The following is a 25,976-nucleotide window of genomic DNA, read 5'->3' on the forward strand; positions in this document are numbered from 1 at the left end:
ATAAATTGCCTGTGATATTTGTACACATAATTGGGTATTCAACTTATGTGTGTGTGTGTGTGTGTGTGTGTGTGTGTGCGTGTGCGCACATGTATATCTGTGGATATGTTTCCTAATATTTCATTTTTTTGTCAGATAGCAAAGAAAGCATAAAATGATACTGCATTGAACCAAATTATTCTAAAAATTGAATTCTAAAATAAACATTTTTTTCAATTTTCATTTTGTGCATTCAGTTCCATTTTTACAAGCAAGTCAATATGTATTTATATGTAAAGAATGTGATTCTGAAAATTGTTTCCTATAAACGGTGGAAAATTACTCCCAGAGAATGAAAAAGGAAGGAAGGAAGGAAGGAAGGAAGGAAGGAAGGAAGGAAGGAAAGAAAGAAGGAAGAAGTAGGTAGGAGGGAGGGAGGAGGAAGAAAAGCAACCCATTTCTTAGCTTTTCTTACTTTATATAGTACTTTTTCCTTAGCATTATTGCCAAGGTCAAACTGTAATTGTATTCTAACCAGACTGCCAATATATCTCCCTTTGATGATGCAGATTTGGCAACTTATTTGGCTTAACAAATTAGTTTTGTTAAGCACTATAATTGTCACTATATCAAATTACTCTGAGTGATACAAAGTCATAGAGTTAAATTCAAAGATAATCTTCTATCCACAGCACAGGGAAGACTCACCGATACAGATGTAACATTTCCCAGTATGGGCTTGGGGCCTCAGAAATACTGGGGAAGACCTGAAGGGAAGAAAGCAATGACCACAAACAGACTGGGAGTAGGAGATGAACTCTGAGGTCCCTACTTTGCAGCTGGAATATTTGCTTCAGGATATTCCTCTCTCTCTACCTCAGGCTTTCACAGGTTCCTTCTGAGCTCCAGGTAGACTGCTTTTCTAGTGTCAGGGACGATGTGTTACATCTGATCCAGTTCTTACAGTATAGAAGATAGGGTATAGTAACAATAATAAGAACTTTGAAAGGTACAATTTTAGGTAGCGTGGAGACTGACCACTTGGGCGCCCCTATCGCTCACAATGTTGTTTTTGTTTTGTTTTGTTTTGTTTTGTTTTCTTTCTTTCTGCGTATTTCTGTATGTTTCATTTGAAAGACTTGAATGGAGCTTGTACCCTCCAAGTAGACCACAGTCCCCATCACAGTGTCCCACACAGAGCCTAGGTACTCATCTATGTCACCTGCCTGAGCCCTTGGGGCATTTCAATTCTGCTACCAAATTGTGTCTGGAATTTCTGGAACAGTTTCAGATCACAGTTTAGTGGAACTCAAGAGTAGAAAATGGTGGGAGAAAGGGGGAAAAAAGTCCCAAAGCTTGAAGGCTTGTTCCTGAGCAGTTCTAAAATAAACGTGGAAATAACTCCTCTCTATTCATTACACAGCTTGGCTAGACTTTTTCATTAGAGGTTGTCAAGTACTACTAATTTACTATTTGCCTTAAATGTGACTATGAACTAGAAACAATTAGAGCTGTTAGTGACTTTTTCAGTCTTAAATTTGAAACTGAATGTGCCCTTAAACTCTCCAGAACAGCTGACGATGACATATGTAGCCCATATGTATTATTCTGCAGGCACAAAAATGTACATCTACTTGTTCAGTGGACTCAGAATAGCCTTATTTCTAATGAATGTATTTTATATTTAGTGAAATACGGTAGTGTTGAAAAAAGAAACATGCATTTCAGAGCCACTTGAACCCAGCTTCCTCACTTAATGGGCCTTGGGAGGATAAGCCACTTCCCTAGGGTAAAGACAGGGAGGGAGTATACGGCCATCTGAGATCCATATCCAGACCTAAGTGATTCCAACATCTCTGCTTCTAAGTGCTATGTGCCTGCCTCCCCAAAATCAGAGTTGCCATTTATCAAGCACCTAGTCTTTATACTGTACTGTCTAATATTATAATTGAATTTCCCAAAATGTCCATCAGTAGACATTTCTGTGCCGAATTGAAATATATTTTGTATTTTTGCCACATGCTGTTGATTCCACTATCAATATACATGTATTAAATTATAGATGTCTCAGGTAGTTTTCTCCATGAGGGCAGAGATAGTGACTTAACCTGTTTTATTTCCGAGAGCAGCTAACACTGTGTCCTAATCAAAGTAAGTACCCAAAAAGTTTGATGCATTGCCATCGGATTTGAGGATCTGTTTTTTTTTTTAATCCATTTAAATTTAATAGCTCACCGGTATATAACATCTACTCAACTAGATATTCACTCTACTAGTTTAAGTAGATATAACTATTATACTAGTTTGAAATAAATAGTAGAATTTTAGTTCTGACCCTAGTCATTAAAAGCTTAAAGCCCTAAGATCAAAGTAAGTCATACAAATGCTTTGTAGATTAGTGAACATGAGAAATAAGTGCCTCTAGGTCTTGGCCAGAATTAATTTTACCCTGGTCTGAGCAGTTAGAATTTATATTATTACAATTGTATTCTGGTTCATGGAGATATATTATTTATTCTCTATTACCTAAATCGCATGTCCCTGGAGGATTTAGAATAAGGACTCAATAAATATTTATTGAATTGAATTGAATATATAATCCAATAAATAGCTTCAATAGTTGGAAGTGGGAAGAGAGTATTAGAATAAAAAAGCCAGACAATGGATGAAACCAGTCAGAGAAAATTTTTGAGATTTAAGTGAGTTTCATACCGTAATTTAAATAAAAGAAATTGTTGGAAAAGTTGGAGACTGATTTACACAAATGAGTCTGTCTAGACTAAGCCTTAAGATCTGGCAAAGGAACCAAAAGAAGGAACCAAAAAAAGAAAGCTTAGCCAAAATATGGCATTAGGATGGTGTATGGAAGGGAGAAGAAATGGAGTGGAAATAAATGTGAGCAATCAAATGAATGTTTGATAGATATCTCTGAAAGATTTTTATACTCAGTAATCAACCTTCTTTCAGTCCACATACCATTAGAATATGAATTTCATTTTTGGTCAAATACAAATCTGCTACGAGGATCTCCACTGCTTTTTGTTACTTTACAGACATCAGTACCTTGTTTTTTTAAAGAAAATTCTAAAGGACTAATATTTCAGGAAATTATATTTGTAAGCAAGACAACTCAGTTGGACAAATGTCACAGTATAAGATACATAACAATTCCCTAATTGTGTATTCTTATCCTGATGAATTAGGAGATGTGATACATCTTCTCTCTTGTCAAGAACTCCAACTCTTGAGGACACTGTTTGACATGGCCTAATGCAATCGAAATCAGAAAGGAGCTAAGCCATCTTCCAATAAGAAATACAGGTTTTAGGAGAACATGGTGTTTCTCAGCAGGGGTATAATAATGCAGGGGGGTTGCATGTCTTCAGTATCTGCCTGGTTGCAGGCACTGTGCTATGCATTTCATTTTACTGAGAAAGGAGGAAACTGAGCCCGTGGAGGCTGACCATACACACAATGTCTCACCACCAGTAACTAACAAAACTGAGATTTGAACCCATGCCTTACTCCAGTCAGTGCTTTACCTACTACCAACACTGCATCTTTACATCATGCAAAAGTACCTCAGAGTTATTTTCATCTGCAGTATCCCTCCACAAGTAGGCAGACAGAAAACCAGAAAAATGAAATGAATTGACCCTACCATAATTCTCTCATATTTCACTAAGGTATTTCTAATTAAAATCAACATAAAAAGTAAGCAAGATATGTTATTATTCAAAATAAGCAAAAGTAGTAATCTTGCTGAAATAAAATAGAACTATTTTGTAGTTTTATGATTTGCCCTTTAATTTTTTTCTTTAATTTAATTTGAAGATTATACTAGTTCCTTTGAATACTTAAAGTGTAGCAAACCTTGGCATTACTAAGAACTGGAACCTCATCCCTGGCTTATAGTTATTCTGACTGAATAGGCGATTTGGCTGCTGCACAGATTGAGTCTTTATGGGAAAACAAGTCAATCAGTTGTGCAGTACATGAATCTCTGAAAGCCACATGCATCACTTGTCTTTAAATCATTCAACATAGTTTGGCATTCAATAACTCATAGAAATAAATGCTGAGGAGAAAAAAAAAGGCAAAATAAATGTTGAGACTTTTCTGAAAATTCCTTAGAAATTAATACCAGTTAACTCTTAAATAACCTTCAAACTTGGGCTTTTCTTTGTTTCATATTGCCATTCACAGTGAGAAGGCAAAATAAATGCTGAATAATCAACAAGGATTGTGTATCAGAATGATTTAAAATGACATTCCCACAGAAGATGAGAAAACAGAATGAAACAAAACTGTATGGACTGTGAATCCCTTTCAGCTCTTATTTGAGTGCATTTGATTGAAGGTCCTTGGAGGTGACAGGCACCACCAGGTATGGGGTTGATGATGTCTTACCCATCCTTAAGTCCCAGGAAAACCCTCAGTGGTATTCTTGGAGCTTGCACTCAAGGTGCCCATTGCCTTTTGACTACAAATCATTTATTTGGTAAAATAGAGGGTCTCCATGATAAAAGATTGTTTGCATATGAATGCCCCAACAACTGGATATAAATTTCCACTTTAACTTTGTTGACCCTGAAAAACCTCTCATTGGTCAGAGATTCCTGGGGCCCCCTATGTTAAATAACTCAGTCTCAGTCCAGCAATACTCTCTAGCTATCTATCTATCATCCACTGTCTCAGCGTTATTAATCCAGAGCTTTCAAAACCTCATTAGGTATCTTAGTGTTGGAGTCTGAAAATGCAGGCTTCATTTAGAAAGTCATATGCTACATCCAGAATGGACTGTGGCTTCTTTCTCAGTCTGTGGAGCCAAAGAGCCTGATCAGTTGGCAACCCCAGTTCTCTCTACTGACTAGACTTACTGTCTTACTCTCTCAAGGTTGACGAGAGATAGTGTGATATTTAATTCATGTCTCAATTAATTTTCAGGATCCTCACCTATGTGAAAATGCTTTTGTTTTATTCTTCATTTCTAAGAATGTTTAAAGCCAAAAGCATCAAAGAGAAAGTCAATCTCGGGGCGCCTGGGTGGCTCCATCAGTTAAGCGTCTGACTTCAGCTCAAGTCATGATCTTGCGGTTTGTGAATTAGAGCCCGAGTCAGTCTCTGTGCTGACAGCTCAGAGTCTGGAGTCTGCTTCAGATTCTGTGTCTCCCTCTCTCTCTGTCCCTCCCCCATTCATGCTCTGTCTCTCTCAAAAATAAATAAACATTAAAAGATTTAAAAATAAAAAAGAGATTCAATCTCTCCAAAATTCAGCTGTGATAGAAAGTTCAATAAATATCCCCAGAAAACTATTACACATTGTAATTCTGGTCCCACTTTTTAGATGTACAACAAACTTTTAAATGATGCCAAAACCCTTGGGTACTTATCCAAACCTTCACTAAGCTCCAGACCTCTTATGGTTCACTCATGCATAATAGGCATCAGATCCGTTAAGTTTAATTGTATCTATATTGTCTCTGGTTAAAGTAAATGGGAGAGAATGAATGCCACAAACTTTAATATTCAGAAGGCCTAGGATGGCTTTTTACTGGAAGACCATCTCCAGCTCTGTCTCCAAAGGCCGAAAGACAAGGAAAATTTGGGTAGAATTCATTAAGGCCCTTATAGGGACTGAAAGTATTCAATTTAGGAAAGAAAATAATGAAGAATTCTTTTGTGTATTTAAAGAAGTGGGTAAATAAACTTTTATTGAAGAGCATGAACAAGGAGTTATTTTAGAATAAAGTGGGGGTATTACTCATGTTTGATGAAACTATTTTCTAACATCTAAAATTACTGGATCTGGAATTGAAAAGTAGGGGTAATTATAGATTTTTCTTTGACATATACAAAATAAAACAAGTCTCAGGGACTTGGGTTGATTTATGCATCTTTCACAAAGATGTGTGGTTAGATTAGGTATTTTCTGAAGTTCTTTTCAATTCTAGATTTCTGATTGTGGTAGCCAAATATACAGTTTTGTCATAGGTCTACTTAAAGTAATGTTTAAGTAAATCTAGAAATGTGATGAAATAAATTGCAGAAAATGGCATTGCCATTTACTTCTAAATGGAGAGGATTTGTGTGTATTCCTTTAAGTAAAAACATAGAAACCAAACCAGTTAACTACAGATCATACAAGAGTAAAAGCAAACAGCACACAGTATAAGAGCAATGAAGCTCTGCTGTATAGCCTCTGAGAGCTCATCATAAATATTCCCTTAATCGGAAGGTGAGCTGAAAATAGAGAAAAATAAGCAGTTTGTTGCAAGGTCATTCACACTAACAGCCCCAGAAAACATTTGGAAAAATGAAATTTGTCTTTGGTGCTTTTCTACTTTACATCTTAAGCTTCAGGTATCTTTTTACTTCCATCTGGCTCTTCAGAGTCATTCCTAGCAGCAAACGCATAGTTTCTGCTCCCTTTATCATAAAGACACACCCTTTGTTATTAAATTGTTTCAGGCATGATGACTTCAACGCAAATTTTTTAGTGATATTTCCCATTATTTTGAGTTAAATTATGGTTTATGTATGCCCAAGGATGACATATCCTAAATAGGTTATGTGTCTGTTTCCATAGTGCTTCACTGCTGAGAATTCTGGGCCATTGGTTAGAAAAGGACTAAGGAGACATTTTGCTGTGCCTGAAATCCTACCAATCACATGCCTACCTCATCTATGTGTTTTGACCAGCATAGATGAACTAGCAAACCAACAATCTGGATTTACATGTTCAAATATCTTTCTCTTCTATTTCCCCTTTATCAGATATAAACAATGCATATGTTTTTCTGAATCTAAAAGCAAATCAGGGGCATTGAGTGGCTCAATCAGTTAAGTGTCCTACTCTTGATTTTGGCTCAGGTCATGATCTCAAGGTTCATGAAATTGAACCCTGTGTTGGGCTCTAAGCTGACAGTGTGGAGTCTACTTGGGATTCTTTCTCTCTCCCTCTCTCTCTGCCCTGCCTTGCTCATGCACTTTCTCTCTCTCTCTCTCTGTCTCTCTCTCTCAAAATAAATAAACATTTTTTAAAAAGCAAATAATTGTTTCAAATACTTTTTAACTATTTCTGCAAACTCCAGGAAAGATTAAAAAAAAAGTAAGTTATGTTTAATTCATTTAACAGTGATTATAATATACCTGTCTCATTATATGAATTGGGAGGGTTTGTTAATTATGTCTCTCTAATGGAAAATTTAATTTTCTTTGCTACATTAATTGGAAATAAAGATTTTTGGGGATTTTAATTTTAAACAGCATTAATGACAGATGATTCCAAGAACATTCAGTTATTTCCTGGGGAATCTCAGTAAAATTGAAGAGATTTGTTTATCTTACCAGGATTTAGTGCTGCGCACAATTTGTATTTGTCACAGCACATATTGCTTTTTAGGGCTAAAAGAAGCAATTGCTTTAGGAAGGTCATTTAACACTTGAGGTTTTTGTTGTTGCTGTTATTTTGCTTTGTTTTGTTTGATAGGGAATGGTCAGATAATATATGGAACATAAAGAATTGTTGGGTTGGGCAGAAATATTTAGTATAGAGGAGATTATGAAAATTCTATTCTTAACTTTTAAATATCCCATGCAAAGGTTGTATCCCAGAGCACATCAACTAATAACACCTAATATTTGTTGCACTTTGCAGTTTTTAAGCTGTGTTCACAATAAGTCAATCATTACAACAACCTTGTAAAGTAGAAAGGATGAATATTATCTCTGTTTTATAGATGAGACCATAAAGTTTGGAGATGTTGTCCCTTACCCAACCAAGACCACACGGATAATAAAGATTAGTATCCAAGTTTGGTTTGGTTCAATGTGGTATTTGTTCTTTTGTTGCCATTGTTTTGTTAGGTCCTTAGATTTATTTCTTTAGTAATCATGGTTCTAGATCATTTTTTACTGGGGAAGCTATATAAGTGATTTTTTTTTTCCTGCAGGAACCCAAGTCCAAAAATCTCTGCTTGCCATACACATTGCTATACACAGGCATAGGCTGATGGGTCTCTCCTAAACTGTTCTGATTTCCAAAAGGATGAAGATGCAAGGAGATGACATTACTAAAATGACTTGGTTCTCGGTGCGATGCTATTTGCATCTAAGTTCTGCTGCAATGCTGCTTAAAAACGTGGAGAAGTATGGAGTCAATAAGGGAAATAGGACAATGCCATCTCATGATTAGGAGATCTGGTAAGAAAAAAATTTCTAGAGAAAATCTAAATATGATTCACAGGGATATTTAAGTATAATTCTAATCTGCTAAATGTAGTGGTCTAGACAGAAGGTTTGTTTAAAGTTTAGGTTCGCTTGTCAATAGGGCCTCAAGTCTGGTCCCATTTACAGAGAATTCATACTGAAATGCAAACTGAAATTTGTAGGGCCAGCATCATGCAGTAGAAAATGCATGGGCTTTAGAATGACCTTTATCTGAGTTTGTCTGTATAATCTGACTCTTATAGTGGAGTAACTTCCGCAGAAATTACTTTACCTCTCTGCTACTTACTTTCCTCATCTGTAAATGGCACATATTTGGCTTTTAAAAAACATGAATTCCTATTCTGGGGGCTTGAATGAGAGCCACAAGGGTCGTTTACGTGGCTTCACTGTGTTCAAACAGTAGCAATACCCGTAGCAGAACACTTAAAAATCAAGCTGGGCAGTACCTTTTAAGGATGACTAGGGAGTTAAGTTCTAGGACATTGTGGAAAAATTGCCACTGTAAGCAAAGACAGTGGTGGAAACTTGCTGTAAAATTACCTTCAATCTGAGATTTTAGTATTATGTTGACTTTCTTGTATTTATTTATGAACTATAAATGCAAACTATTTGCACCTGTTATTAAACCAAAATAAGTTAACATTTATTAAGTGAGATAATATATTTGAAAATAATTTTTGTAAGTTTATTTATTTATTTTGAGAAATAGAGAGCAAGTGCGGGAGGGGCAGAGAGAGAGAGAGACAGAATCCCAAGCAGGCTCCGCACTGCCCATACAGAGCCTGATGTGGAGCTCGAACACATGAAACTGTGAGATCCTGACCTGAGGCAAAACCAAGAGTTGGACGCTTAACTGACTGAGCCACCCAGCCACCCCTGAAAATAATTTTTAAGTGCTATAGCACCTTAAGGAAGAAGAAATAGAAAAAAAAATCCTATTTTCATCAGTAATATTTTTGCTTTGGTTTCCCATTAGCTGAAGACCTTCTTGTATTTAGGCTCAATGGTATATATTCTATTACAGCTTCACTTTCATATGTATGCTTCTCTAATTAGAAAGGAATCTGAAAAAAATCAAAGACTGTTTTGCCTTGGTATTCTTAAAATAACTGAGCTTAGACTTACTATGTTTCTACTCTTCAAACTCCGTTTGTCCACCTGTATTATTTAGACCTGCAAAAACCCAACACCAAGTCCTGCCTGTGTACAAATTAATGCCATGACTTCTGCTGTCTTGTTTACATTTCTAGAAACAGCACTTAAATGTGTGATTAAAATCATGTCCGTTCAGTAAGTAACTAATAATGTTTGCATCTTGAAGATCACAGTCATTTATCAGGAATAAGGCAGCTTTACTTTTTTACAGGAAATAGAAAGCAAAACCTCAACAAATGGATGCAACCCTTCAGAATGGCTCTCAAATGGGCAGTGCTGAAAATTGATCTGGTTACTTGTCAATTGCATTATTCAGACATGACATCAGAAACAAAGCTGTAGCCAGTGCTAGCTCATTGCCCAGCCCATGACAACCTTTCATAAATAAAAAACCTACTCTGTAAAGATAGAAGCATCTCTTGGACTGTAAATTGAGCTTTGAAACCTAATTAAACAACTTTCCACCAGCTGCATTAATAAGCACTGAACCAGACTCTACATAAACAACAAAACACTTTATAGCATATCATCACAAATGTGTCATTATCTAGAGGAAAAGCAGACTGTTGACTGAGATAGTTACTATATTTATTTCTGATTTTGCTTATGATCCATTTTATAGACTAGCTCGTTAGATTATAATTGGCTGAAATCCTAAATTGAAATCTTTTGGCAATGACACACTCTTTCATGTTCTTCAAACAATTCTGGTCTGTCCCATCAGTGCAAAAGACATCATGCTTCTTTACCTGGGGGATTATGTTCATTGAGAATCACAAGTGATGCTGGTGTAGGTCTTCTTTTTCTGATCTGTAAACAAAAAAGGCCCAGCTGAGGTCAGTGAGAATCAGACACTGCCCCCGGTTACTCTACAGCTTGCAAAGCTATCCCATCCTCATCTTTTCCCAATATATAAAAAAAAAAAAAAAAAAAGCAAACTTGGGGAGAGCACACAGTAGGTTCTCACTATTGGGAATTATAGAAAGACAGATAATAGAACAGTCAGGTTGTAGTATTACCTTCTTTGATCTAAAAAGGTACCTTTCCACAGAAAAGAAATAGTTGTATATGATCCAGTGATGCCACTAGAATAGTATGCAGTGTAGGTAGGAGGATGACTTTCAGTGGCTCTCTTGGAGCCTCATAATATTGATGATGCTTTCGAGATTCATTGTCCTTATTCTTAAGCAGAGTAAAGACACTTGCAAAACTTAAATTTCTAGCAGGTTAAATTTAACAGCATTAGTTCTTAATTTCAATTAATAAGGCTTTCTTATTTTCTAGTAAAATATTTAGGACAAATAAAGAATGAGTATGGATTTTATGAGAGTAATTAATTTAAAACTAATAGGTTTGATGTAGGTTTTTTTCTTAGTTAAGAGTTACAGAAGCATATTAAGATTAGAATTTCTAACGTGCTCTTGATTTCTTAAACATACAGGTAAACTCTTAAAGTCTATGTCAGTAGAACAGAAGATAAAATTTACCAATGACATTTTGTCCAGGACAGAACCAGTGTCCCATTCAACATAGATACATGTTCAAGGTTATGTTTATCTGGATGATCTACTTCAGGTTATCAAAATATCCTAGAAAGTTATGAGCCCTAGATTCAGTAATCATTTTTAAGACTTTGTATAAAGTATTTGTAAAAGGATTCAGGGATAATTTAGACTTTAAGAAATTAATGAATTAGATTGATGACCCCATAAATTGTATCTGCTTTTGCCCCCCTACTGTTGTAATTTTACCACAAATGGTCTTTTAAGTGGTTCCATTGCATCAAGAGTCTAAGTAAATCCGAATATGAAAGGTGATACATGTAAATCAATCTTACATGAAAGAGAGAGACAGAGAAATATAGAAATATAGATACATAGATATATTAGACATAGAAAAGGAATCTGGTAAATGTTTGCTACTATTTAATGTCTGAATAAAATGTGTTAAATTATACATACACCTACAAATCCTGTCTATCGTGTATTACATATAATTACTGCTTTGAATATATAATGAAAAGTCTTTAAAAAATATTAACCCTATAATCTGAAATTATTGCAAGGTTTAATGTTTTCATTGTTAGATGAATCTTTTTTATTTTATAAATAATGAAATAAAAGATTGCTAATTCTGAGAATTTTTAAAGTTTCTCTGAATGTTAAACATGTTAATTTAGTAAGCAAAAGCAAACAGATTTCTGGATCCAAATCTGAATCACTAATATAAGCATTTTTCTCCTTAACTGGGGCTAATTTTTTATCACACGAAGTGCTGCATTTTAGCCAATAGGTCACCCAATGCAACTCAAATACAAGTGCCATATGGAAACCAACTTATTTCTTGTTCACATAGCGTGGAACGTCACAACGAGGCAGATTCAAGAAGCAGAAAAGCTTTCGGTTAATAAGAACCTATGTCCATGTTACCTTAGATACAGGAACTGGTCCCCACCCAACCCCACCTACCTGCTCTGCTGCTTCAGGAGCAATCTGACTCTGGAATAAAGGCACAGCAAATTGTATCTTTTTGGGACTGTTGGGCTCCATGATAATGATGAGAATTAGAGACGTGAAGGGCTCAGAAAGACTAACCCCAGGTGATGTCTGGGATGTCTTTCCTCAGGCACACTCCACCCAGCCACACAGGGCACTTCGTAATAAATAGCTGTAATTCCAGAGCGAGCAAGTGAAGATGCGGAGGTCTGAGTAAATCCCTTCTTCAACTCCGCAGTGATGGCTGGCTTGCCTGTTCCCCCACCAATCCCTTGGAACCTCTCAGCACAATACAGAAAGGAACAATAAGCTAATTGTGTGCTTCTTCACTAATACACATGCCAAGCATTCACTCAGCAGCTAATTGAAAATGCAATGCTAGCCTTGAAGGACCCGCTGCCCTGGGATTTGAAAGAAAGGCTCTATCCACTGTACATTACTAACCGGCTGCTCAAAAGTGCAATGTAAGCTCCCTCTGAGTATTGCAGGGATGGGCCATTCATTATTGATGAACATAAAGCAGGAAGTTTATACGGTTGGGGGCAGGGTTTGGGTATGAAATCATTTCATTTCTCTTGTAGCAACTTGTAAGTCAGACACCTTTGCCATTTCACATTCAGCCACCAAACTGATGAATGGTCACAGACAGTAAGCCACAACCAATAATATCAGGTATATTTACGCTGTGAGATCTGGTTAGGTAAGACTGACCATGGGAAGCAGACTATCTGTGGTATAGTAAGGACACTGTCGTCCCGGACTGAGCAGATTTTAGTTCAAGTTCCATCTCTACCATTAATAAGCTCTGTGCCCTGAGGCAAATCACAGGCTATGTCTAGGCCCCCCAAACCTTCATCAGAAAAACGATGAGATCGGACTCGGTGACCTTTAAGCTCCTGTTCTGTTCCAGCATTCTATAATTGTAGTTCACAGTTTCATTAGAGTGGAAAGTATTGGACAGCTAAATTTAGCAAATAGCTTGAAAGTCACTGCTGCTGTAATGACCTCTATTTCATTTCCTGGTGGAGCCAGTTATATCCTCTGATTTGGAAGAATACAGAAGTGACTAGAAAACATTAGTGGCAACCTAATGATCCATCATTGTGGTTTATTGTCAATAGTGGGGATATATGTAAAGAAAAGGACTTGAAAAAAAAAAGCATAAAAGGGGTTATCTCCAGAATGATAGAGGATAATGGTCATGGTGGGTAGTGGTGAAGGTAGAGGGAGACGGTGGCCTGATCTCCACATCTGTTAATATCTAAGGGGAGGCAGCAGCATAGCTAGATGGCCTTCCTGCGTTCAACTCCATTTGTGAAGGTAGCCTGAAAACGAAGCTGTTTAAATGCAAGAGAGAACTTGAGTACTCTACTTTCTTATTTGAAAGATTTTGCTTGATGAACATTAGATTTTTAATATGTTTTTGCATTTATATAATACATTTAGACACTGAATATTATACCAGGCACTTACAAATGAGGTTTTCTTTCTTTTGCTTAAATTCTGAGTCCATACTAGGAATCCATCTTAATGATTGAAGTATGTGGTGTTCTGTTGAAGGAATATGGAAAGTAGTATGCATTATTCAAGTAGTTTTCTATACCCACTAGGGGAAAAAGCAAATGAAGATGTGGATGTGAAAGCACTTTCAGTCAGAGAACAGTGCTGACCAGCAAGACATCTTGTGATGCACTCATCCTTGCAGTGTCAAAGGGAAACTTAGAAATTACATTTTGTGTTACCGTTTACAAAGTCCCGGAGTGGAACCGGAATCAATATGATTAATGAAGTAAATTTCTCTGACTATTTCTTCAAATTATACAAAAGGAAAACAAGACAGTATTTCCAGTGAATAATCAATCCAGAACTTCACTTTGCAGAGTAATTTCGAGCATGCACTTGGCAGCCTTGGGTTCAAACCCTGGCTCTGCTACTTACTCAGTTTATCAACTTGGCAGGAAGAGAACTTTCTTCTTGTGAGTTTTAGATGAATTAATTCTTTAGAAGAGCTCATTGTAAGGCCAGTACATGATAACTACTCAGAGAGCTAGTATTTTTTTTAAACTAGACTTCAAAAGACTTGAAGATGTACGTTCTTAATCTGAATTTTCTAGGCTCTCTGCCTATTTGGAATATTTTGATACCAATCAGAACACTAGGTGATAAAGTAAAATTTATTTCTATCCACAGAGGGTCTAGACTCATCTTTGTGTTCCCAAAGCACTCAGCTTAACCACTACTTAGTATAATAATTACCAGTTTATCTTTTCTGTTTAGCATTTCACAATGTCACTCATTCACATAGTGCATATTTATTGAGTAGATAGTACATCTACTCCATACCAGGCCTTTTGCTATGGCATTAGAAAAGAAACTGTGTTAAAAGATCCTTGGGGTCCTTTTCAAGCTAAATTGCTATTTCAAGTATCACTTAAAATGCAACTTAAATTTGAAATAATCAAAAACTTTAATATGTTTATGTGGGCAGTATAGTTATACTAAATATTAGGTGTACATTTTTTTCTCCCTGTTAGAGATAATAGTAATAGCCTACCCTTACATAACACTTAGCACATGCCAGGTGCTATATGAAGTGCTTTATCTGCACTAATTTATTTAATACTCATAATCCTTTCAGGCAAATATTATCGCTGTCCTCATTTTTAATTTAAAATGAAGAAACAGAATCAGAGAATTTAGATAATTTGCCCAAAGTCATCTGGCAGAAACAGGATTCAAATGCAATCAATTTTGCCTAGAGCCTGGGCTTTAATCAGATGGCTGCTATTCTATAAGGGCCTACAGAGAAGGTGGTGGAAAGTACCAGAACCTACAATGGTTAGATGTTCTACCGGTTCAAGTTCCGTGGTAAGAGATCTTAAGATGACATGGCATATGAATAAAAGGAAAGAAAGTAGCATGATTATAGGATCCTAGTAATCAAGATCTTACATTTCATGTTAGATATCAGAATAAAATGGAAACTCTAGAGTTGGGGGTTTTGTCACCAAGCTGACTTGAAAGAAGACAGTTTTACTTTCTCTCTCTCTCTCTTTTAAAGTAATGGGTTCTATCATTAAAGATTAAAAATGCCTCTAGAACAAGCAATAACTGTAGTCTCTCTTCAAGATAAGTGATACTGTGAATAAAGAAGGTAGTACATTAGGAGAATAGTCCATTAGGCCTTCCTAATTTTACTTTATAATCTCTGACCCTATTTTCCACAGCCCCTTCAGGCTGCACTTGACCCCACAGCCAGCTTTTCTGTGGCCTCCCCTACCTTTCTGGGAAGCTTTCCTGCCCTCCCTCCTTTTCTCCAAATTGAATTCATCCTCTGACTGTACTTCTTTAGGATGTCACCCTCAGATTCTCCAGATAAGATGCACCACTCCTTTCATTCTTCTCCTAGTATTTACTTATATGTACTTTTATGTTATTCTACAACGTCCTATGTGTTCCTTCAGCCTCCCCTCCTACACTGCAAACCCTTTTCTGTTCTATCTTAAACATATCCAGAAAAGCATAAGGTTGGCCAAGTAGTAGTTACCAAATAATTCTACTTAGGAATCTCCTATCTGATATTGTCAGGAAATGAGATGTTTCAATATAGTGAATTTTCCCCAAGACTACAGTTCAACCTTTTAAGCACCATGCCAGGCTTTTATTTTGATATTTTAAGTGGACACTTAAAACATATTCAGGGGCTCCTGGGTGACTCAGTCAGGTAAGCATCCGACTTCAGCTCAGGTCACGATCTCATGCTTTGTGGGTCCAAGACCCGCATCAGGCTTCATGCTGACAGCTTGGGGCCTGGAGCCTGTTTCGGATTCTGTGTCTCCCTGTCTTTCTGTCCTTTCCCCACGCATCCTCTGTCTGTCTCTCTCTCTCAAAAATAAATAAATATTAAAAAAAAATATTCAGTATTTTCATGCCTTTTAAAAGAGTATATATCAACCACAATTTGTCTTTTTTCGTTCATAGCATTCATATAAACCTCAGTTGTACTCGCATATACAAAGATGCCATCTGAAGCTATTGGTATTCCTTGTTACCCTAACTGGTTCCAAATTCCATAGATATATAGTTCTATGACTGTTCTGGAGTTTTTCTTTATCTGATGATTTCCAGTAGACATTTATAAATTGTCATTTGTCTTAGTCTGTTCAGGCGGCTGTAAAAAATACTAGAGACAAGGTGTCTTATAAATAACAAACATTTATTTCTCACAGTTCTGGAGTCTGGGAAGTCCCAGATCATGGGGCCAGCAGATTTGGTGACTGGTGAGGACCCGCCTCCTAGACAGCTGTCTTTTCACTGTGTCCTCACCTTGCTGAAAGGGCAAGGAATTTCTCCAGAGCCTCTTACATAAGGACAATAGTCCCATTAATAAGGGCTCTACTCTCATGACCTCACTTCTCAAAGGCCCCACTTCCTAATACCATCACCTTACCAATTAGGATTTCAACATATGGATTTGGAGGGAACATAAGCATTCAGTCCATTGCATTCACCTGACATATAACAAATGCTTTATTTTTGGAAAGAGGAAAGAAAAGGAAAGGGTAGGGAAGAGAAGGGAAGGGAGAGGAGAGGAGAGAAAAAGGTTTGCTAAGAAAATAAAACAATTTAAAAAATTTTTAATGTACTTCCTATTCAAAGTTCTGTTTCAGATGTCTTGATTTCACAAATCTTGAGATATTTTATTTAACATTCAGATGGCTATCACCAAAAACAAAAGCAAATATTTATTGCACACGTTTATAAATATATAGGATTACATTAAATGCTGAAAATACCATAATGAACAAAAGCAGACAACATATCGAAGTGTGTAGATACATATTAGTTGGTAAGGTTTATAGCCCTAATATAATGGTTTTCAACCTCATGTGTTCAACACTTTGACGATGGCAGGCATATATGAGATGCACTGCCTTCCCTCCTTCAGCTCTAGCTGTAACTTTATTCACTTCTTCCATTAAAGAAAGCCTATCATAATGCAAGCAAGAATGACATTATTATTGGGATCGTGTAGAATAATCTTGATTATTTTAAAAAAATTTTTTTAACATTCATATTTTGAGAGACAGAGCATGAATGAGGGAGGGGCAGAGAGAGAGGGAGACAGGATCCAGAGAAGGCTCCAGGCTCTGAACTGACAGCACAGAGCCCAATGCGGGCCTCGAACTCACAGACCATGAGATCATGACCTGAGCCGAAGTTGGACGCTTAACCAACTGAGCCACCCAGGGGCCCCTCTTGATTATTTTTAATGAAAATAGATGGAGAATTCCCAAACTTTGAATATTGTTTTGACAAATTACTAGTAAAGCACCGATACCTAATAGAGACAAATATGTGCCTCTGTAAAATGTGGTCGATACCACTAATCTAAATGAAATGGACCACTGTCTCCCAATACCTATTTAAATTAAATTTCTCCCAGAGAAATCATTAATCATATTAATTCCTTCAGAACATCTTTTAAATTCACCCATGCCATTTTAAATATTATATTTTGGGGTGCCTGGGTAGCTCAGTAAGTTAAGCATCCAACTTCGGCTCAAGTCATGATCTCACGGTTCTTGAGTTTGAGCCCCGTATCAGGCTCTGTGCTGACAGCTCAGAACCTGGAGCCTCCTTCGGATTCTGTGTCTCCCTCTCTCTCTCCCTGCCCGCCCCCATCCCCCTGCCCCACTCTGCTTGTGCTCTATCTCTCTTTCAAAAATAAATAAACATGCAGAATTTTTCTTAAAATATTATATAATTTTTTTTTCAAATTCTACACTTAAAAGAAGACTCCTGAGATTAAGCTCACTATATTGCAATCTTACAATAAAATCTGAACTCCACACTACTTAACTATAGAAATGTACTTGCAATCACTCTTGTGCTTAAAGGCTGACATCATTGATACATTCTTTTATTTATTTAGTGCCTGCCATATTCCTTAAAACTGTTCCTTAATTGCTTTATGTTTGCATGTTTTTATCTTCACTTCCTCCAACTTAAATTTTGATTTACTCTGGGATCCTCATATCAATTAATGCAGTTTTTACAATATGTGTTGAACTGAAGAATCACTACTGTGTTGTTTAATGTATAATATTTTCCTGATCATCACTCAATTGTTTCATCTCTATTCTTGTTGAGGCAGGTTCACTAAAGAAAATCAGAAGCTCATGAAGGGTTTTCAGCAAGTGCATAACATGAGGCTAGAGCAGTAAGTTCACCTGAGAGAAAGGGAACTCTAGGGATTTGTAGAGCTGGGGCCTCATCTGAAGGACTATGGGATTTTGTTCATGCCACTCTTAAGGAAGCAATTTCCTCAGGCAAAGGAACGGCATGCAAAGACAGAGTCAGTCACAGCTTGGTGTGGACCATGGGACCTCTGAAATGTCAGGCCAGGTGAAATATTAAGAAGATTTTTAGCTCAGGTCCAGGAAAGGCACAGGAGTAATGGGAAGAAGAGTTGGAATCCATTCTTGGTTCTCTTCATATCCATCCCCTTTTTCATTTGTTTTGGTAACTTTCACTTTCATTCATTTCCATGGCTTAATTTTATTCTTCCCCTGCCTTTTATTTGGAGGAGATGATTATTATATGAACTATAGAAATTGTAATTCTTGAATTTACATAAAAATGTATTAATTTATAAAATATTTTCATAAATATTATTCATTCATCCAACAACTATGTATTGAGCATCCTATTCTATGCCAAACACTGGGACGTAAACATGAGCAAGATAAAGTCTCAACCTTCAGAGAACTTATAGGTAAGAGAAGAAAGCAAAATCCTAAACAAGTGAGCAGCATAGAGCTAAAGATGCTATGATAGAAAGAGGTAATAGGAAATAGAAAAGAGACCTTGGTAGGAAGTTGATGGGTGACTCTGGGTCACAAACAGTTTTTATTTGCCTACACATAATTTTTTTTTTAATTGAGATGACATTTTGAGACAAATAAAAATAAAAGATATCCAGCTTCCCTTAAAATAGATAGAAAGCTGGGCTCTCATATCCACAAGGTTACAATCAACTCCAGTGACATAAAGCTACCTTCTGTAAGCATGGCGGTGATTTCTACACTGGTAATCACTCTAAAACAGTATATGCATGGTATTGCTACATAACCCAACTAGCTTCAGCTAACCTCTGAGCTGGAGAAGAGGAAGATAGGCATGACAACATTGCATACTATGCAAAGAAATGTGGGATTTACTGTGAAGGCAACAAGTATAACTAGAGAGATTTAAGTAGGAGGGTATTATGATCTGACTTGAGTCTTAGAATGGCCACTGTGATGTCTGTGTGGAGGATAGATTGGAAGGGTACAAGACCAAAGGTGAGAACATCTGAGGATATTATAGTATTCTACTCAAGGGATGACAAAAGCCTTATCTAAAGAAATAGTAGTGAAGATGGAGAGAGGGAGATACAGTTATTTAATGGAATTGGATGGTGACAAGGGAAAAGATAAATGGAAGAATGTGTCTAATAGTTTAGATTCAGCAGCTTTGCATATGGGGATATCACGCACTAAAATGTGGATGGTTGCAGCATTCCACATATTTGTCTGCAATGTGCCCTTACTGCTCCCTCATTAAGAAGTGAAGTCAAATTCCCCTGCCCTTGACTCTGCCTGGCTTTAGTGACTTGTCTGTAACCAATAGAATACAAAGGAAGTGATGCTGCATGACTGCAGAAGCTATACATAAAAGGCCATACTAATTTCTCTTAGTTCTCTTGCAACACTTACTTTCTAGAGACTCCCTCCATCTGGGAATGCTCCCTCTTAGAAACCAGCCACGGCACTATGAAGGTTGGGGGATTCACATGGAGGGTACATGTAAGCACTCTGGCTGACAGCCTCAGATGAGCCTAACCTTCAAGTCATCCTTGTCAAGGTGCCAGACATGTGAGTTAAGAAGCCTCCAGAGCATTCTAGTCCCTAGCTACTCAAGTCATCCCAGCTGTTTGAGTCTTCAGAGCTGATGACATCAAAGTGCAAAGAATGCATTCCTGCTCTGCCTTGTCTGTCTACACTCCAGATACTCCCTCTTATAACATTTTCTTTCAGAACCCAGTTGGTATGCGTGAGAAGCCCTAGCCATATGGAGAGGTCATGTGTTGACGCCAGTCAGTTGCCTCAGTGAAGACCAGCTTTTGAATCACTACAGCCATCCCATGAGACATTAAGTGAAGAAGCCTCCAGATGATTACAGCCTTTAACTGTGAGTCACCTCCAGCTGTTTGTGTGATCCAGCTGAAACCCCAGACATCATGGAACAGAGATAAGCTATCCTCACTTTACCCTACCTGAATTCTTGATCTATAGAATCTAGATGAAAATTGATTGTTATTTGTAGCACTAAGTTTGGAACAGGGATATAGAGGCAAAACTCAGTAATTGTTGGCTACTTTTAAAATCATTATTACTTCTTACAGCTGGCCATTTTATATGTGTGTTTATAACTCAGAAGCAAGGTCTGTCTTAATAAAGATATACATATAAATATATGAGTTATTATCAATTAAGCAATTAGGAACATGGAAGTAGATAAATTAATCCAAGCCGTATGTAGAATGCAGAGTAGGAAGTCAAAAATTTTAAGAATCCCAAAGGTTAAGAGAAAAGGCAAGACAGAATGAAAAACAAAAATCTATAGAGGTAAGAAGATCAGGGAAGAATCATAACATGGAAATCAAAGTTGAAGATAGTTTATTTAGGAGCATTGTAATCAGCACTAAAAAATAATGGTAGAGGATGTAATTGTGATCATTAAAAAATATCTGTTGAATTTTAGTAACTAGACTGAGGGAGAGAGTGAGAGATTATCTAAGTGAAAACAAAAATTGAAACTAGTCCTTCAAAACAAACAAACAAACAAACAAACAAACAAACAAAAAACACCATGGCAGTTAAAAAAAAGCCTCCTTCAAACACAGGACCTAACAGTAGACAGCAAGAGTGAGAATGGGGATCTTTAGGTTTGTTTCATAGATGAACAAGACTCGAGTATATCCTGTGTTACAAGGAGGTGGCCAATAGAGAGGCTGAAAATAAGAGAGAGGGGAAAATTTTTAAAAAGAAATGTAAATATAATTTAAATTGAAGACAATAAAATGTAGGCAATTTATTTCAGATTATGCGTCTATTTTCTGTTATGGAATTACTACTCACGGTTCCTAAATAGTAGGCCAGTTTCCTTCTAGGAGGCCATAGAAATTTTCCTCTTAAGACAAATAAGGAAATGAATGCATAAACAGTCCATTTGTAAAATTCTTCACATTTTACCAATTTTTGATGACGCAGTGAGATAAAATCACACTCTTGGTTGTTGGTATGGCTTTCAGTAATTAAATATTTTTCATGGTGTATTGTTAACCACAGTTAAGTTTAAAAAAAAAGTATGTCTAATGTAATTCCATTACATATTTATTTGGGTATATACACACAAACACCTATACACACAAGTACAATGCATAAAACACATATTGATATATATATACATAGACACATATTTGTATTTTTGTGTGTGATGTGAGAAAAATGTTTGGGATAACCTCTTCTGAAATGTTACTAGGAATTATCTCAGATGATGGGATTATAGATCCTATCTTTGCTCTTTATGTTTCTGTATTTTATATAATGGGCAAGTATTAATTTTGTAGTAAAAATCAGCTTTCATAATAACAAAGATAATTTTTAAAATAATATTTTCTTTAAAAGGTTTTAATTTTCATGTATAAAGAGATTATTTTATATACTCCCTAAAATCAGAAAAATTAAACTAAAATAGTTTTTCAAAAAATGGTATTTTGTCTTTTAATTAAAGACAAACTGCTTTGGATGAGATCATTGTTTCCATAAGCATACTGAATTTACTTCACCTATTAAATGCAAAAGAACACAGTTTTTAACACTTTTATATTGACCTATAAGAGCAATATTGCAAGAAAGACTGTAACTACACAAAAGCATTTCTAATATACTTGCTGATGTATGCAGTATAATGCATATAAGCTACAATGAAATTAGGAAAACATCAGGAGCAATTTGTTTTCTTATAATCTCCTTGAAGACCACTATTATTTTCTTGTTTAGCTTTGTTGATTTCATTCTCTAAGCTATGCGTAACAAGTAAAACATATCCTTACTTTTATTGTTGCATAATTATGATAGTATGAATGAATGAATGAAAGAGAATTAACACAGAAGAAAATGAAGCTCCTTAAACTTTAAGGAGTTTCAAGTCTTCTACTCAAAAGAAATGTTCGAAATGTAAATGGTATTACATACATACAAAAATGTGATCAGACAAAGTGTGAAATATATTCAGATAATACTTATCAGTCAGAGAAGCTTGAAGGAACAAGTTTTCTCAAAGTCCTGCCCAGTGTTACTTTTTAAGACGGCTTTCAAAAGAGAAATTTAAATGGACAATACATTCTGAAGAAAACAAAATAGGCAACAGATAACTCCCAGGTAAAATACTGTCTTCAATTTAGTTCCTTAAACATGTCATCAAATGCCAGCTAGAGAACAATCAATATCAATTACTGCCAAGATTTTAGATTCATAATTTTTCTAAGTAGGGTTTTGTGAGTCACCTAAGGTAAGTGTCTTGTAACTTAGTTTGATTGATGTCAGGCACAATCTTGATTGTCATAAAAATTTTGGTAGACTCTTAAATCCTTTCATTCATTTTACAGATATCAGGAAAAACATTTTGTGCCCTACCTTTATTGAGAGATTATTTTTAAATGATTGAAGAAGACAGGGAGAGACTGTACTCCTGAGATGGTGAGGCACTTTACTTTAAAATCTTTGTAATCTTTCCTGGGGCACCTGGGTGGCTCAGTTAAGCGTTCTATTTCGGCGCAGGCCATGATCTCACAGTTTGTGGGTTCAAGCCCTGTTTTGGGCTCTGTGCTGACAGCTCAGAGCCTGGAACCTGCTTTGGATTCTGTGTCTCCCTCTCTCTGACCCTCTCCCACTCACTCTCTGTCTCTCTCAAAAATAAACATTTAAAAATAAATAAAATAAAATGTATTTAATCTTTTAAAGGATACTCACGTGTACCTAGTAGCCTATCAAGTAGATCCCAGCCAGCTGCTGCCGCCAACCTAATTCTGGGAACCAGAGAGGGTTCTGATTTGTGCTTCTCAGTTTAGGGGATTCTGACACCCAAAAGCCACCTTCCACTGTTGCTTCAGTTCATCTCCCCTCTCACCCCTTCGTGCTTGGACTGTCTCACAGTTTCTTCTAACCCAGGACACAGCTAGAAAACCTGAGTTCCCCAGAGGAATTCCAGGAAGGGCCCATCCTGTGTGTAAGGTTGTGATTGATATGCTTCAGATTTATCTTAATTCTAGAAAAATCACATCTCAGAGTGGATACTAAATCTTTGTAGAAGAGGCATGACCAAAGTTTCTTCCAGTTACAATTTGTGACCAAAAATAGAACTTAAGTTCTGTAATGACATAAAAAAGCAGATAAGATTTTTTCATTGAATTTTTGGTGGTTCTGTCAAATGTTTTAACATTATCTTACCTGCAAATATACTCTGTGAAATCCAATTTGAAATGGATATAACAAGTAAGAAACAGTCTCACAGTATAATCTTCTGTATGTTACTTTAATTAATATGCACACCCATCTCAGATTCCTGTGGGATGAGTGACAAACAGCACATACATAATTCAAACCAACTCTAGATATTGGTTCCAATTTTCTTTCCATAATGATTTTTTAAACCTAAAACTCTATACATGTATATATAAACCTTGTGTTAGGAGTACTCCAAGGTGGCATAATTGACTGACTTAAGTCTCATCTCTTATCCCTAAATCTTCCTGCCTCGGGTAAAATGCTAATGCTTAGGAGATTGCTTAAAAGGCAGGATACAGGGAAGATAAGACTGGAGGCAAATGTCGGCATAAGCCACAAATTAATTCATCAATCTCCAGAAACAGAAAGCTGATGCTAATAGTAATTGAATTGACAAGTTTCTCAATTTTTTTTAAGAGAACAAGATGTAAATTAAGTATATATGTGATTTGAAAGTTGCATGTAATATAGAAGTCAGTGAAGTCATGGTATTATATGAGTGAATATTCAGTTCATATTGAGTATGTTTTCCCTTTTTAAAAAGTATATTTGATTAGAACATCTCTGTGGAAGGAAGCCAATTGTTTCCTGTGCTCTCAGGATCAGAGAAAGATCTGCTTTGGCAAAAATCCTTTTCTTCCAAAAAAAAACTAAATCAAGAAATGATTAATTAAGTTGGTACTTTAACACTTAACCATTTTGCCTCTTTTTATTATCAGTATAAAACTTGATACACATTCTCTTCTGTCTTACTTTTCTGCTCATCTATATTCCTACTACCTAAATATTACTTACACATCTGGTACTTTGTGTATGCTCTTTGTTCTAACTTCCATTTACACAAAAGTAAATTCGTTTTTAAGATGATTACAACTTTTGGCTTCATGTTGCAGTTTAGCGATCTTCTGGGTCTGAGTGGAATCTAAAAAGGCACATGATAGCTATTCTTGAGTGTTTGCCTGTGTTTCCACACATGACATAGGCTAATTCGTATCCACAAGTAATCTTAAGTAATGGAAATTAAAAAAATAGAATAATTCACTGATTAGGATGAGTCACTTCCAGTAAACGCAAACCTTTTAGTAAGAACATGAAACCTATATTAAACAGCTGAGGGCGTTTGCCATGGTTTCCTGGTCGTGTTGGACTGCAGTGACAGGAAATCAGTTGGTCTGTAAATCAGAATTGCTTATTGATCACATTTATTTCTTAGCAACCTATTATGGGGATGATCAGTGCTATCTCACAGTCTCTGTTTCTTGAGAGTTCAAAATGTTATAAACCTTTTTTATGATTTTCTAACCACTTAGTTTTAAGAGAATATGACTCACTATACTGTTTGTATAATATATGCATAATGATTTTGGAAGCAAAGAGATATTCTTAATTCAGAAAGAACATGAAATATCTATCAGGTTGTAATGTGCTGAGCCTTATTTTCCAGTGCACATAATGAGTCATGGAACAAAATGGATGATAAGAGTAGATAATTAAGAAAGTATGATAAGGAAGTCAAACTTACATCATTACCTGGCAAATTAGAGAAACAAAAGGTTAAAAAACCTTATTTTCTAGACACATCTCAGGCCATGCATCCTACAGCCACCACTGAACTTCTTACTCTATCTCGAATAATCCAGGCCCTTGCACAGTGCTGCACCCTTTTTACATGGGGACACTTTGTTCAGAATATCCTTCTACCCCACCTTTGTTATTGAAATATACTTCTTCCTATAGAACCTTGTTCAAATGCCCCTCTTCTGAAATGTCTTCCTAGAATCCTCTGAGCTTTCACGAGTCTTTGTTCATACATTGTTTCCTTTTAAAAATTAATTATACTAATAATTAATGTAATAAATAATATTCATTCTCAACATCTACCCCCCGGAAAAACAAGAAGCTTAGCATGCCCTTCTCCCCAGTCTTCACTCACCTGAGATGGTAAAAGGATCTTTTATTTTAATTTCAGGGTGTCTTTTTTTTTTTCTTTATAGTATATTTTGGCGGTTTCATTTTATTGGTTTCTTTGCCCACATTGTTCCTATATCCTACTTTTTTAGATTCATTCTCTGTTTTGCTGGGCTGTGTTCTTCAGTAATTTTTAAAAAAATGATTCATAGGTAGTAAATTCTCTGTCTTTGCATATTTAAAAAAGCAAATCTATATTTTGCTCTCCCACATGAGGGAGTTTGGCTGGGTAAAGAACTCCAGGTTAATTTTTTTTTTCTTTCAGAATTTTGATGATATTTCTCTTTTGTCAACCTGTATCCAAGATTGCTGATTTTAATTAGAACTCTTTCATAGGCAATCTGTTTTTTTCTCTTGAGAAACTTTTAGGATTTTGTCTTTAGATTTGGCATTCTGAAATTACATTGGGGTGTGTCAAAATGTAGGTAGTATTTTTCTCTTCATGCTACTTTTTGGATCCTTTCAGTATTTTGAATGACTCACTTACATGGTTAAGTTTCTTCAATTAGTTTGTAGTTTGGGGTTGCTATTT

The 25,976-nt window shown here is 36.1% G+C and overlaps 1 protein-coding gene and 1 long non-coding RNA gene across 4 annotated transcripts in view; one reads left to right on the forward strand and one right to left on the reverse strand.

Annotated features, from left to right (window-relative positions):
* PPP1R1C (protein phosphatase 1 regulatory inhibitor subunit 1C) overlaps positions 1-12,268 on the reverse strand; it is a 124,156-nt gene extending 111,888 nt beyond the window's left edge. Inside the window, exons 1-2 of one of the 3 annotated variants that reach the window (XM_019461285.2) lie at positions 11,835-12,268; positions 10,116-10,176 (exon numbers count right to left, since the gene is read on the reverse strand). In XM_019461285.2, the coding sequence (XP_019316830.1) occupies positions 10,116-10,176; positions 11,835-11,915 (142 nt within the window). In that variant the 5' untranslated portion in view covers positions 11,916-12,268. The remainder of the gene's footprint in view (positions 1-10,115; positions 10,177-11,834) is intronic. The other 2 variants (XM_019461296.2, XM_019461279.2) reach the window with 2 other exon arrangements.
* The window catches only part of LOC109274068 (uncharacterized), a 63,062-nt gene extending 40,392 nt beyond the window's left edge, over positions 1-22,670 (forward strand). The window contains exons 2-3 of the long non-coding RNA XR_002083435.2: positions 19,943-20,096; positions 22,579-22,670. This is a non-coding gene — a long non-coding RNA (uncharacterized LOC109274068). The remainder of the gene's footprint in view (positions 1-19,942; positions 20,097-22,578) is intronic.
* The last annotated feature ends 3,306 nt before the right edge of the window (positions 22,671-25,976 follow it).

Source organism: Panthera pardus, unplaced genomic scaffold (assembly GCF_024362965.1).
Source record: "Panthera pardus isolate Hobbes unplaced genomic scaffold, ASM2436296v1 HiC_scaffold_10, whole genome shotgun sequence".
NCBI lineage: Eukaryota > Metazoa > Chordata > Mammalia > Carnivora > Felidae > Panthera > Panthera pardus.